This window comes from Cyprinus carpio, chromosome B2 (assembly GCF_018340385.1).
Source record: "Cyprinus carpio isolate SPL01 chromosome B2, ASM1834038v1, whole genome shotgun sequence".
Lineage (NCBI taxonomy): Eukaryota > Metazoa > Chordata > Actinopteri > Cypriniformes > Cyprinidae > Cyprinus > Cyprinus carpio.
Genome location: NC_056598.1, coordinates 31816447 through 31830939, shown reverse-complemented (window position 1 = coordinate 31830939; position 14493 = coordinate 31816447). Strand labels below are relative to the sequence as shown.

General features: G+C 42.5%; 1 protein-coding gene across 10 annotated transcripts in view; it reads right to left on the bottom strand.

Moving 5' to 3' along the window:
• Nucleotides 1-524: 524 nt before the first annotated feature.
• LOC109069039 (myomegalin-like) overlaps nucleotides 525-14493 on the bottom strand; it is a 46830-nt gene continuing 32861 nt past the window's right edge. For 4 of the 10 annotated variants that reach the window (XM_042719122.1, XM_042719123.1, XM_042719129.1 and 1 more), the window contains 20 exons: nucleotides 13875-13991; nucleotides 13283-13521; nucleotides 12749-12948; nucleotides 11922-12157; nucleotides 11752-11806; nucleotides 11438-11673; nucleotides 10165-10320; nucleotides 9581-9781; nucleotides 9323-9454; nucleotides 8538-8654; nucleotides 7964-8153; nucleotides 7705-7829; nucleotides 7157-7375; nucleotides 6424-6510; nucleotides 5869-6074; nucleotides 5652-5795; nucleotides 5426-5564; nucleotides 4882-4928; nucleotides 4693-4747; nucleotides 525-2344 (listed from right to left, as the gene is read on the bottom strand). In XM_042719122.1, coding sequence (XP_042575056.1) covers nucleotides 2220-2344; nucleotides 4693-4747; nucleotides 4882-4928; nucleotides 5426-5564; nucleotides 5652-5795; nucleotides 5869-6074; nucleotides 6424-6510; nucleotides 7157-7375; nucleotides 7705-7829; nucleotides 7964-8153; nucleotides 8538-8654; nucleotides 9323-9454; nucleotides 9581-9781; nucleotides 10165-10320; nucleotides 11438-11673; nucleotides 11752-11806; nucleotides 11922-12157; nucleotides 12749-12948; nucleotides 13283-13521; nucleotides 13875-13991 — 3026 coding nt within the window. In that variant the 3' untranslated portion in view covers nucleotides 525-2219. The remainder of the gene's footprint in view (nucleotides 2345-4692; nucleotides 4748-4881; nucleotides 4929-5425; nucleotides 5565-5651; nucleotides 5796-5868; nucleotides 6075-6423; nucleotides 6511-7156; nucleotides 7376-7704; nucleotides 7830-7963; nucleotides 8154-8537; nucleotides 8655-9322; nucleotides 9455-9580; nucleotides 9782-10164; nucleotides 10321-11437; nucleotides 11674-11751; nucleotides 11807-11921; nucleotides 12158-12748; nucleotides 12949-13282; nucleotides 13522-13874; nucleotides 13992-14493) is intronic. The other 6 variants (XM_042719124.1, XM_042719126.1, XM_042719125.1 and 3 more) reach the window with 6 other exon arrangements.

The window sequence follows — 14493 nt, the reverse complement described above, 5'->3', positions numbered from 1 at the left end:
ATATTACAGTGTGAAATGCTTGGTTTTATTTGCTTTATTATTTATGGTAATCAATATTAAAATGTTGAATAAGGAATTTTTTAACATTGAGGGTGATATAAACTGTATTGATAAGGTTTTATTTGTTTGCTGTGAGTTGAATTGTGTGGTGTTGAAGGTTTATTCACTCCAAAGATAATAACTGTAACGGGGAAATCACACTTGCATCATATGATTACAAAGAAAAGACTGATATGAATTTCATTAGATAATGGCAACACCATAGCTTTAAATACATTCAGGATATTATTTTGAGGGAAAGTCCAATAACTTTAAATGTTTTTTTTTATTTTTTTATTTTATTTTTTATCATATATACTGATAAATGATTTGTTGAGCTATGCGTTATAAATGATGGATATTTTGCTTCTAAAATTAATAAAGCAAACCATTCTAGTTGATTTGTTTATGTTTGTTTACATAAAAACAACTATTTACAAATTTCAAAACATTTATGCAACTTTCACAGACAAAATGAAAACCAATGTATTTCTATTGTTTATTCCTGTTTAAACTCCAAATGCAGCTCTAATAAAGCATGGCACATTTTCATCAGCATCAGACACAGAGTTTTATTGGCTCGTGTCGGCAATCTTTTGTTACATTACACCATAACATCAGTAACTATAGCAACAAATGAGCCTTCAAGCACTATATACATATTATACAGATTTCAGAACCAACACCTGCTGCTTATTTCTCTCTCTACCTGAATTCAGGTTTGTTTTCCCCTCTGGCTTTGGTATTTCATCCAAAACATTTGTGTATCATATTAATACTTCGGTTACATTTCATTTGTGGTTCTGAATAAAGTGATACGAGACCCAAATACTGTGGAGCACTCATAAGGCCATTTAAAGATTGATATTACATTTCTCTCTGAAGAGAAATCACTTACATGGCTGTTTAAAGGCAAAGCAACATTCACTTACAAGCATATGTTTTCATCCTATGTGAGAGATTTGAGGCAAGGCAACTTCTATGGTTTATAAACTGGTGTAATGTACACAGTAAATTCATCTATATGATGTCTCACATCAAGATCAAATGGCTATTGCACAGCTACCCATGTTTTATAAATTTGCATATCCTATAGCAAACATTGTCTAGATTGACCCACACCGCCAAATTCAAACAGCAGGAAGGCATATATATACAGCTTGGAAATAAAATATACAGCAGCACAAATCTAAGAGCAATAAAGACACATCTCTGATTGTGATTGGCTACGTGATTGTGACATCAGCAGCTCTGGTCCCACCAATTCCTGCCAAAGTTTGCAATCTGTAGTTCAGAAACTTCAAAACTGTCATTGATTATATTTGCACAGAAGTAACTGTACACAAATCAATGTCAACTTACTCGCATTTTATATTATTTTTTGCAAATGCAGAAAATCTCAACTTTCTATATTGTGTCCTCAACCCATTTATTTGCTTGTGAATGAAGTTCTGGCATAAGCGACTGCCAAGACGCCCAAAGCACTCCTACACAGTTCTTACAAGGTGGTTAAAATAGTGCTTGTAAACAGGTTACTTGAAATCAGTTTACATACAGAAGTCGTCATCAACAGCCAAATGAGGGAAATCAACCATGCAAACTTTGGCTTGTTTGGTGAACGTCACCTCACAAAAAAAAAAAAAAAAAAAAAAAAAAAAAAAAAAACAAGTGTACTTTTTACCAACCTCATCATGCAAATACTAAACACAACATTCAGTTTCTATCAGTAGCACTGGATAATGATGACAATATCAACAATCATACTAATACTAACAGTGCCACAATATATGGCACAATGTCAAGCACGTGAACTTATTTCACACGCTTTAGTTGCCATTTGTCTCGTGACACAGTGGTCAGTGCTCAGAACAGCTCGCATGCTGATGAACCACACATATGTAATGAGTTTTTGCCAAAAATCCCTGGGATACTCCAGGGGATTCTGTGGCAGTCTGTTTATATCTCAGAAAGTGAAGAATGTGTTTCCTCCCTGTCTCGTGGCAAAAGATAAATACTGTCTTCTCACAAACTGTCAGTCAGTAGGCATGTGGATATTAATGGCTCACTGTTAAAGGAAAGAGGTCAAATCACACAGAAGCGGTGACAAAGGAGGGTAAGGCGGGTGAGTTAGAGGTGTTGACTGGTTGTCAGCTGGTTTAACGGGGGGCAAAAAGCTGAAGTCACTCCCTGACACGCTTCTTGGCAGGTTGCTGCAGATTGGCTGTTTCCATGGCGATCGCAGAAAACGCAGGGGTCACACGACCCCAAACAGAAGAACCTGCGGATGCGCCTGTGAAGACTTTACCTGGAGAAGAGTGAAAGAACCTACATGACCCTGTAATCAATCCTGCTGATTATCAGAAATACATCAGGGCAAGTTGAGATGCATTCCTAAGGTTAATACTCACTCTCTCACACACACACACACACACACACAGATTCGCTTTGAAGATTCAGTAATGTTTTTGAATCATTTCATGTTCAGTTGATATGTCTGTTAGCACATGCTGTAGTGTGCAGTGATACACCAAAGATCTTCATGACAGAAAATATTTGACCAGCTCTGTAGGGCCGAAACACTGTTGTTTAAAGGGGTCATATGATGCGATGTCAATTTTTCCTTTCACTTTGGAGTGTTACAAGCTCTTGGTGCATAAAGAAGATCTGTGAAGTTACAAAGACTAAAGTCTCAAATCCAAAGAGATATTCTTTATCAAAGTTAAGACTCTGCCACACCCCCCTAAAATGGCTCATTCAAACACGCCCCCACATCTCTACGTCACTATGTGGGAAGATTTGCGTAATGCCGCCCCAAATGTTCACGCAAAGAAAGGCGGCGTGGTTTCAGTAACACAGTTAGTGTTGAAGCAGTCATGTCAGGGAGATGCTGTGTGTATTTAGGAGAAAGCAAAAGCACTTTATTTGGCTTTACGAAAGAAGATGCATTTAGGAATCTTTAAGATTACTTACAACAGAACAGTAACGCATTTTATGGACGACCGTTTCGTGAACCTAGGAGAGGAGGTCATTCTGACTTTGCTACGACAATCTGGCGCTTCTGAATCAGCTACTGGAAGTATGCTTTGTTAAGGCCAATTTATTCTTCTGCGTTGGGTGCGCATAGTAGGTACGGCGTAGCATACGCATTGACGTGTACCATACGTCGTACCCTTCGCCGTACCCTTCGCCGTACCCTTCGCCGTACCCTGACGCACACCTCCTCAAAAATGTAACTACGCATCGCGACGACGCGGACTGCAAGATCTGTGATTGGTCGGCTTGGTAGTATCACGTTTCCTCCTACGCATTTCCGGAATGATCTTCTGCACTCTGGACCGCCCGCCATTTTTAAATTCCGAAATTCAGTGAAGAGCCAACATGGAAATGGACCAAGTGACCGAGCGATTAATTGAAGAAGTGAGGAAATACAGCCATCTGTATGACTCCACTTCGGGAGATTACAAAGACTGCCAGAAAATTAACAGTTTTTGGACCTCGATAAGCTCCAGCTCCAGCTCCAACATGATCCGCTCTCTTTCAGTCGCCATTGTTCGTAGAAGCCCGCGAGGATCGAGGAATGTAAACACAGTGGAACCCGCTCGCGTCAACTAGCGTTTCGGCGGTGTAACTGCAGAGCAAAACAGACATACACAGAAGTATAAATGCTCACGACGGCGTCGCCTACGTGCGTAGCCTACGACGTACACTACGGCGTACACTCGACGCAGAAGTATAAATTGGCCTTTATTAGTTTAAGTATTTGCTATTGAACGTTCACATACAGAGTTTTGCGCATCGTGTGTGCGTGTGCGCGTGCGCATGTGTGTGAGAGAGAGAGAGAGGTCAAACAATTGGAGTCAGCTGTCTTAACCGTCCGTGGCTTGTGTACTGCAAACACATACGAGCTTCATCACTATGTCTGTCACACAACTCTGTTCCCCTTTCGGGCTTGAAATGATGTTAAAACTAAGGACATTATTAACTGTCTTTATATTAATTTTGAAAGATGAAGCTCATGATTATGGAAAGGGCCGTTACATTTCCGACAAGTGCTTGCGGTGATCGGCCAATCACAATGCAAGGAGAGACTTTGTAGAAAACTATGCGTTTGAGAGAGGCGGGGCATAAAGGACCTACAATTATGTACAGTATTTGAAAAATAATGTGTTTTTTGAACATTAAAGCATGTCAACATATTCTGTTACACCAAATACACAAAATAATGATCTTTAAAAAAGCATCATCTGACCCCTTTAATGATCATGCACACAGTGTGGATAAACTACAACATGTTAACTGAGTGGATGCTGGATTCACGTCACATTTACCTCAGGAAAGTCATTCAATTGGAGTAAAGCCACAATAAAAACTGCATTATGTGCACATTTAAAAGTTTCTACTCATTTTGAGTGTTGATTATTAAATAAACTAAAACTTTAGTTTGTTCCAAGAAATTTTTTTTTCGGTGCATCACTAGTTAGGGTTTTATGTCTGTGAGATGTGATAAATCTCGTCCCTGTTTGTGACTGGACGAATCATGAGTAACTCAAGCAACCCCTGATGTCACTTGACTGATCTCACAGAAGGAAGTACTCAAGCAATGACGACACAAGCACCATGAGATGAAACACACGCCACAAACCAGACCATTACCATGGCAAAGAGATGAAGAGGAGGAGCTTAGAGAGGAAATCCTGAGCTCATTCTTCTGAAAACACTCAGAGAAAATGACAGATATAGAGGAAAGACAGAAGAAAGAAAGAAGGAGATCGAGATTCAAGGTGAGGGACAAACACAAGACAAATACAGCACTGAACACAATTTATCTGAGATAACTCTCACCTCTAGATTCGCTCGGGCTTTCTTCAGCACATCTCGCGTCCGGGAAACTGTAAGACAGATGTGTTTGTTAAAGCTTGGATGCTGATGACATCATTACACTAACAAACCAACCACATATAACAGCAAAAGTCCAAACTCACTTTGACAAACTTCACAATACTGACACAAATAAAGGGTTAGACTCTTCTGACTGGTTATTGTTCAAATAGAGAGACGAGCTGCGCTCAGCATGTGACCTTTTAGTTTTTTGCTTTCGTTCCTCTCTACAAGCCCAAATGCAGTTGTTATTACAAAGGCATTAAGCCACGTAAGAACTCACGCTGGTCCCCAGGCAGTTTTTCTGTGACGGAGCGAAATGAAAAAAGCTAAGTATACTTTGGGCATCCTGTGTCGTGTTTGGGATGTTTAATTCAGGCAGTGAAGACTATTATGCAGTGTTTTATTTTACATTTGATTACTTTATTCGATGTCTGTGCCAGGCTATTACTGCCCTGAATTCTGCTGTTAGGCTAAAAAGCACTGTTTGTTTCGTATTTGGACTCACGCTGGTTGACGATGAAGGTCTCCATGCTTTCTTTGGTTCGGTTGGAGCAGCGCAGACGCTGGATGGTTCCCTGCAGAACCTCCTCCTGTTCAGCCATCCGCAAACGCAGTGTCTGGATCTCCTCACGCATCGACTGCTCCTGAGAGGAAACAGCACCAAATTCAGCTCAGTTCATTCACATTAACACTGCATTCGATTTTTAGGGCTCAATAAATGTGCTTCGAACCTTCTGAATCAGATGAGCGGGACTGTCGCTGCTCGGAAGTGCCGCCCGCCAGAACATCTTGAGCAGAGACACGGCCTCGTCCAGAATCTGACACAAGGTCTTGGTGTCGGAGAGAAGCGTCTTCACTGTGTTGTAGTCCAGAGCCTGTAAGAGCGAAACACATGACACCACTGCCGTCTGAACAAGCGCTCTGATCTGTCACGCGTCTGAGTGTCACCTTTCCTCCGCTGATCCCCAGCAGGGCAGAGCCGAGACTCGACTGCAGCGCCGCCTCCATCCGCTGCACCAGCGCCCGGCCCTCCATCACCTGCTGCTGCAGGGCACTGTAGTCGTCCACGTGACCGATGGCGTGCCGCCCGTTACGGTTGGCGAACGAGCCGTCCGGAGCTTCTCCTTCCAAATCCACATGAGACTCCACTGAGTCTGAAGAGAGAAGACACATTTTAGTCCTTCTCATCAACCTAATAACTTGAACATTCCGCAGCACAATACTAGTTCCTAACCAGAAGTACTTCAGCAGGTTCCAGGAGGTCCCTGGAAAGTTTATTTGTAACTGCTGCCAGAACTGTCAAACTTGTGCAAGACAAACAGTTCTCAATGAAGCCAGAAGCCAAGTCTAATTGTAGGTTAAGTTTACTGTTTCACAGCAGAAAATTTATAATATAAACAATAAGGACTTAAATTCCAATTCAAACTGCTTGATAGGCATGCATTTCAGCCACAATGAAAGAGTGATATGAGCATCTTAGCTGCAGCTGATGTTAGCACACACCATTAGTGTTCACAGCGCTCTCCTCCATCTCTGAGTACGGAGAGTACAGGGGCCCCACGTCTCTGACAGGAGGAGAAGGGGACGGGTCTGTGGAGCACGGCAGAGTGGTTAGTACATCACAAAACCATCACATCCATTCACAAACAACAGCACTGGCAAACTGCAGGCAATGCTCGACATATTCAAGCAGATTCTCAGGGCACATGACAACACCTCACACATGAGTGTCATGTTTTCTACGTGTTAAATCACTAGGGTGACCATACGGGCCATTTTACTGGACGTGTCCTTGCCAGGACTTCTTTATTGCCTATAATATCCAGGTTTTGGCTGTTTGCACTTTGCAGATCAATCATTGTATGACATTCACGAGAGCTATAGAGAAAAGAGCAGACAGCTCCTTATGCGTTCGAATCGCTCTCACGGTACTTGGATGTCATACAATGATCGGTGCGCAGAGACACTTTAACTTGAACGGACAAACAAACACCTAAAACGTGAACATATTTGCATCGCTTTGATTGCTTTGATTCTCTGTAAATCTCACCTTCTCAAGGGCCACAATTGGTCGATTATGTACAATACCTGCATCTTATTGGTCAAACTATTTTGGATGTTTCAGGCAATATAAAAATCCTGACCAGGACATGTCCTGAATAAATGGCAAATATGTCCACCCTAGAAATCATGCATGCAGAACAGTCTAAGTGAAATCAGCAGGTGCAGATGTTACCGTGCAGAAGCTGTCGGCGATAAAGCACCTCCCGCAGCGGACTGGCCGGGATGATAGGCGATGGGCGCTGATCGATGCAGTGATCCAGCTGTTTCTGCAGCTGAGCTCGTAGAGCACTGTTCTCCTGTACACTGCACTCCAGCTGGGCCCTTAGAGCCCGGACTTCCGCCAGCAGCTCCCTGAGCTCCACCGCCGGGCAGCGCACGCCACACACCAACTCTACACAACAGAGGCTCAAAGCACTGACTGGATGATAAAATCTATACGTGATTTGTTTGGAGTAACGGGAAACTGTCAATTGCTAAGAGTATAGTACTCAATATTCAATTAAAGGGAATTTACATATTTACACTTCACATGATAGATAATGCACTAGAGAGCAGCAGTGAAGGGGCTCTTTTACAAACATCTGTTGCGTTTCACAGGAAAAAAGAAACTTGGACAGGTTTGCAGCAACATGAGAGTAAATAAACCATGGTAGAATCTTTTTATTTTGGATGTGTGTGGACTACTCCAGTATCGTTCACAGATGTTGTGGTGCAACTCACCTGCAGCGATGCTCTTTCTCACGCCACACACGCGGTCATACAGCTGTAGTTCACTTTGTAGGGAGTGTAGCAGCTGTCTGCTCTCTGCTAACTGCTGCAGAAGTAAAGTCACCTCGTGCTGCAGTCTGAACACAGATCACCAGTTACTCAGCCTTCATTCATGTGTCACACTTATCAGAAAGAAACAGGTCACATTGAGCATAAACTGCTTTCTTCATATGAAGCTGCTTTTTCTAAGTGCTCACATGGTTTCTCTGACCTGTTGTTGTGGTCCTGACTGTTTTGTCTGTCCTGTCGCAGCTGCTGGATTTGTTGACTTTGTTCACAGTTGTGTGTCTGTAGCCTCCTCAACTCCTCCTTCCATTGCTCCGCCTCTAACTCTGCCTGCTGCAGACGGACACGCCCAGAAAGCACCGCCTCCTGGAGCTGCTCTGTCTCTTCAGCTCTGTCTTTGATCACACAAATATCAAATTATTAACCCTCCAGAGTCCTACAGACAGTGATGCTCATTCTGCAAATTCACAAGACTGTAATATGATTCACGTGAATCAATGAGTGTTTTGCTGAAATACATATCCGCTTTTAGCAGAGACATTAAATGCATGTGATCTGTAGCACTTATGTTTGGCAATGTTGTCCACAAATTATATCTACGTGGTCTGTAGGTTGCTGACTGGGTAAAAGAAAAGCTAAACAGTGATGCTCTCCATTAGCTATTATAGGTGGTCTAGTCCAGTGTTTCCCAACCCTGTTCCTGGAGGCACAACAACAGTATGCATTTTTCACTTATCTGAGCCATTCATCTGTTTGTGTGTTTGTCTGGGGGTGTGTACCTCTGCTGGCTTGTAACCTTGACTGTAGTGCCAGATTTTCCTCCTTTAACGCTCTGACTTCATTGGTCAGTTGACTGACTGCATCATTACTCTGGATAAAGATGTTGGTTGGAGCCACTGTCAAACAAACACATACACCGAAACACACAACAGCAATGAGCACACATACTCAATTTAAACACTGCATAAAGCAAACTAGATAAAAAAAAAGTTAGTCAAGACAAACATTAAGATAGCCGGACTTGGAAGTTTGAAAAAGTTTGAAAAGTTTAAAAAGTTTAAGAAGTTAAAAAAGTTTCAGTTTAAAAGGTTTGAAAAACTTTGAAAAGTTTTAAAAGTATAAAATTTTACGCTTTTCAGTCTGAAATAGTTTGAAGTTTAAAGTAGTTTTAAAAGCTTAAAGTTTGATTGATAGATAGATAGATAGATAGATAGATAGATAGATAGACACTAAGTCAGATCAGTCTGAAGATCTGGTCTGAGTTTGGTGGTTTTAGAGTTAAAGGTCTTTCTCAAGCCAACTTAATTAAACTCAAACTTTATTATTTGTATAAAGCTCAGTGATCAGCCATCACGAGTGAACACAGATTTACTATCTGATTGTGAACAATTGTTTACTGAGTTTATTGGACTGTTATATAAAAACAATATGACACATTTGTATTGAATATGACACTGTTGTTCTGAATATCAGTCATGTGATGGTCTGTGGTCCAATCACAGATCAACAGCATCAATTGTGTCAAAAAATGAACTGTTTCATACACACACACACACACACACACCGGTGTCTCTCGCAGCTGTGGCCAGACGTCCCTCTAACTGCTTTCTCAGTCTCTCGTTGGTTCTGATGGAATCTTCCAGTTGCTGACGCAGAGATCGGATCTCTCTCAAATGCTCCTCAATCACATCGACACCTGTCAGCATCACATCATATTTACAGCAACAGAGTCCATGTGTTCATGCTGTTTCTCAGTTTGTTTTTATTTAAACTGCTAATTGAATGACTGGACAGTAACACACACACACACACACACACACACCTGATTGGCTGTTGTCAGACTGATAATAAGATGATCCACCAAAACCTCTAATTGGTTGAATCATATTATCCATGTCACACAATGCATCTGTCTGCAGAGATGGGCCTCCACTGTTTCCCAGTGCATGATGGGATACAAGCGTGTTATCGATGGAATGCGCAGTCAGCTGATAGATGGAGAGTGAGTGAGGAGCGCTGAAAGCTGTTGGAGAAAGAGTGACTGTTGGTATCTGTTGGTATCTGTCAGGTGAAAACACTCACTTCTGCTCATATCACAGGAGTCTGCCAGGTCATGAATAAATAATAATAGGAAGAAGTGAATGATGCCTAGTCACTTTTCCAACACAATTCATGCGAGAATCTCTAAATCTATAATCTGTGTTGAAACGAGGGGCTTCCAGACACTGTAAATCATTCACATCATGGCACAATGGAGTTTGTGATGCATAATGAAGTTGAAATAAATGACTTAGGATGTTAATGACCTCAACTCTCCTTAACCGAAACCTGGTTGCTTCTGTTTGGTTCGCAGTAAGTTTGCAGTTGTTAGTCAGTCAGGGACAAACCCATGCTGTGTGCGCTCACTTCTCATGGGCGGCCTCCGCTGTGCTGGGACAGACAGGATCCTGTGCTTGGGGTCAGGGCAGGTCAGGGGGGCAAAGGTCATGGGGCTAGAGTGAGCAGACCAGCTCTGGGTTTGGATCTGAGTCTGTGAGCTGGACAAGAGTCCTGTAAACACACCTGCAGACGGTGGAGCAGAGATGCATGTGTCTCTATGTGTGTCAATGACATACTGTCACACTCTCCTGTGTCCTGTAGGGGGAGACACTGGACTGATGACAGCAATGAGAGCTTCTTCATTAGCATTAGGGTAAAACACACACTGTGAAGTTTTGGGGGCGAAAGCCACATTAACAGTCTGAGATCAGAAAGAAACAGACTGTGAAGTTCACAGATTTTCTTTTTAGTCCTATTTTGTCTTTTGTTTTAATGACAGCAGCACAGCAGCAACATGAACAAAACCTGATGATTATGTTTTCCAGAATCACAAATCTGATCTGAGTCACTTAATAAATGTTAGGTTTCTTTGTTTTGTTTTCTTAAAAATCCAAAAACTTTGTGCATTTTCATGTTTAAATGAAAACAATCCCAGATTTCCAACATGCTCTCATATGGTGTTTACAAATAATCAATGCTTTTATAATTTCCTTGATTTTCATATCCATATATTCATTTTGGATGTATTACTTATTGATTTATGATTCTTATATGAATCCACATCATATATTCATATTCAAGTGTTTACTCACAGGAGAACTGGCCCCCAAACTGAGCCTGGCTTCTCCCAAGATAACCCTTACTTCCTATTATAATTTCATGTTTAATCTATTTTTTAATTGTATCAACTGTATGTATTTTTATTTCCTCTTCTAAAATGTATCCCTGACATAATCATTAATCTTCTGCTCGGATCTCACTGCATCGCATATGTTTGCATTAGTTAAATTTTTTATTTTTTGACTATACTTTGACAAATTATTTAGTGATACTAAAGGGACATTTTGTGATCTCTCAGCAGAAACGCTACCTGTAATTATTTTTACATATTCAGATCTAGATATATTTGATACTGTCATAGTGTCGAATATTAGCAGTCAAACACAAACAGCACAAAGCAATTACATGGATTTAGAGAAAGTTCAGCTGTCACTCCATGAGATTTCTAGGAGACGTGTATGTGAGTATGTGAGTGTGTGAGTGTGTGTGTGTGATTGAGTGAGTGAGTGTTTGTTTCAGTAACTCTCATTAGTGTGTGTGTGTGTGTGTGTGTGTGTGTGTGTGATGATGGTTTTCGCACCTCTGTCTTTGGGTCGGGGCTCCTCCTGTGGAAACTCACTGGCGGCATCTATATCTGAGCACAGGTCCACGTCCTCATTGGTAGATCCTCTCTCATCGGACACAAACGAGACGCAATCTGATTGATCTGTTGTCTCGGAGGGGGCGTGGCTGCTGCAGGGCGTGTCCGAACGCTGCTGTAACTGGGTGTGCAGAGACTCGATGATTTGATCTTTGTGTTGGAGCTCTTTACTCAACCTATTGAAGAACATGACCACCTGTCATTAATAAAGTGAAGTGAACTTCTGCATATTATATTCCAGAGGAGACACTCACCTCAGCGCTAGCAGCTCGTGACCTGTTTTATCATCCTGCTGCTCTGAACGATCACCTGACAACCAAAGAAAACATTTAGTGAAGGACTATATATTTACAAACCAACAGACACTTAAAGAAAAGATCCGATATTGCTAGTAAGGAGTGTGCGCACACACACACACACTCACGTCCACTGATCTTGGTGTTGACTCTCTGAGCGAGTGAGGAACTCTGGGAAAGCTGCTCCCGGAAGCTTTGGCCCATGTAGTAATCGATGTCATTGGCACGCAGCAGCTCCTCGAAGGCTTTGGTCGTGTCACTCAAGTGCTGTGTGAGGATGTGGCAGATGCCCCGCCCCTCTCGCATCTTCTGACGCAGGTGTGACAGCTCTCGTGCCTGTGCCTGGATCAGTGTGTTGTACTTCCTGTACAATCAGGAAGAGGAAAAAATCTGGTGCTTTACTGGATTTTTTTTAAACAGAAATATATGGTGCATTCGTGTCCAGTATGTCTGTTGCTGTTGAACTGAACTGAACTGTGGCCGGTTGCATAAACTACTAAAGCTGGTCGCACACCAGACGAGAAGTGCAGAGCAGTGCCACATCTTTAAAATTATAACACATTGTTTTCTACGAGTGTGTGCACACTGGCGGTGGCCGGAAACGACTCAGGACATTGTTCAAAACTATGTTCAACCATAATTCAGTTACAAAAAGGTAGATGGATGTAATCTGAATTTGAAATGTAAGACTGATTATTTCTAACTGCTAGCTGGTCGAAAGTGTTCTTAAGACAGTTAATATGGTAACTGTGCAGCGAACCCTGATCAGAATAATGACGCTCTTGTCTTCTGTAGGGCTGCTTGACAGCTGAAAATGAATCTGTTTTATATCTGATGAAGTTTGCATCACTGTTTCAGTTATTTTCTTGTTTATTGCTGTGAAGCTGCTCTGACTCAATCTGTATAGCACAAAGCGCTGCAGAAAATCAAGTTTGGTGTCTTGAGAGCGCCTCACCCAGGCCAGGTGGCACATTTCCCATCCTCCGAGCCGCTCTTTCCCTCGTGTGCGGAGCTCCTGATCTGCGTCTCCAGCAGCGTCACGCGGCTCACCAGCTCCTGCAGCTCTCGGCTGGGTCTCAGTGGCCCATCTGACTGCCAGCCCTCGTCCTCGTCTGCACCGCTGTGAGTCGAGCTCACCTGAAATGCCCAGTTCACCTGATGGGTCAGACAGACAGCTCATCACACCGGCCTGTGCAGTTCTTAATCTAATGAATACATGAATGAATGTGAACTATTATTCTGAGGGAGAGACCAAAGTAAGAGACAGGAGTGATTAGAGAGACGTGAAATCAGCATGGCTGTGCAGGAAAACAATTCATTATAAAGTTTGGTGTCATTACCAATTTTGGCCACAGAATGACTGGCCTATCACAGCCGAGTATTTGAGATTGAAATATCAAAGTATAATATGATCAGTCTGAAGTGATTCTGCAGATGAGGTGGCAGTAATGTTACTAACAGGTCAGTGCTAATGTCACCGGTGCGGTACCTTGCGCGGCGTGCGCTCCAGGCTGGAGGCATAGTCTGAGGTATTTGAGACCGAGCGGATGTGCAGCTGCAGGCCGCGGATCACTTTGTGGCAGCGAGAGAGCTGTGAGCGCAGATCCTGCACCAGACGCTTCAGCGAGGACGGTTCGTCCATCTGTGTACCGTCGCTGTCTGCGTTCCAGCCACTGCGTCTGCTCACCGAAACCGAGAGAGAGACGCCTGTCTCCAGCTCATCAAACTCTGATGATAGAAGGACACAACATGCACATGAATGTTCATCACATGCAAAACATTTGAGACTGAGAAACACCGCATCATCTGTGTCCCAGAATGCAGCAGAAATTTGGATGTGTTGTGTACAGTGGGGTCACATAATCATCAGCTTCTGTTCATGTAGCTCCACTGCTGCTGTCATTAAAGCAAAAGTCCTTCCCACATTCATGTTTATTGTTCCACTTTTTTAAAAGGTTTTCATTCCTTCAGAAAACAGAAGCACTAGTTTGGAGCTGCTGTGTTGATGACTGTCAGTGTGTGTCAGGTGTGTGTATATCAGGTTTGTGTGTGTCAGGTATGTGTGTGTCAGGTGTGTGTACCGGGGCTGCTGGTGTCGTCTCTCTCAGCTTCATTCTCGCTGCGGCCACTCGTCTCATATCCCAGATCCTGAAGATCCACCTGCACCTGTTTACTGTCCTGCTGCACGGTGCTCTCAGCTGACAAAGAGAGAACCATCAGTACAAATCACAGGGGTAAGTGTGTGTGTGAGTGGGTGTGTGTGTTTATATGTGTAAGTATGGTGTGTGTATGTGTGTTTCGAATCGCCCTTTTCTGTCCAAGATACTAGAAAAGGTAGTATCATCACAACTTTGTTACTTTTTAGAGAAAAATGGTTATCTGTGAGGATTTCCAGTCAGGATTTAGACTATATCACAGTACCGAAACTGCTCTCATTTGAGTTACAAATGACCTGCTCTTAGCATTCAATCATGGTTGTACTGTATCTCTCTATTAGTGCTACTGGATCTTAGCGTTTGACACTATCGACCACAACATTCTTTTGAATAGACCAGAAAATTATGTTGGCATTAGAGGAAGTGCATTGACATGGTTCAAATAATACTTAAATGACCGCCATCAGTTCGTAGCAGTGAATGAAGTGGTATCATACCAATCACAAGTGCATTATGGTGTACCCCAAGGCTTAGTACTAGGACC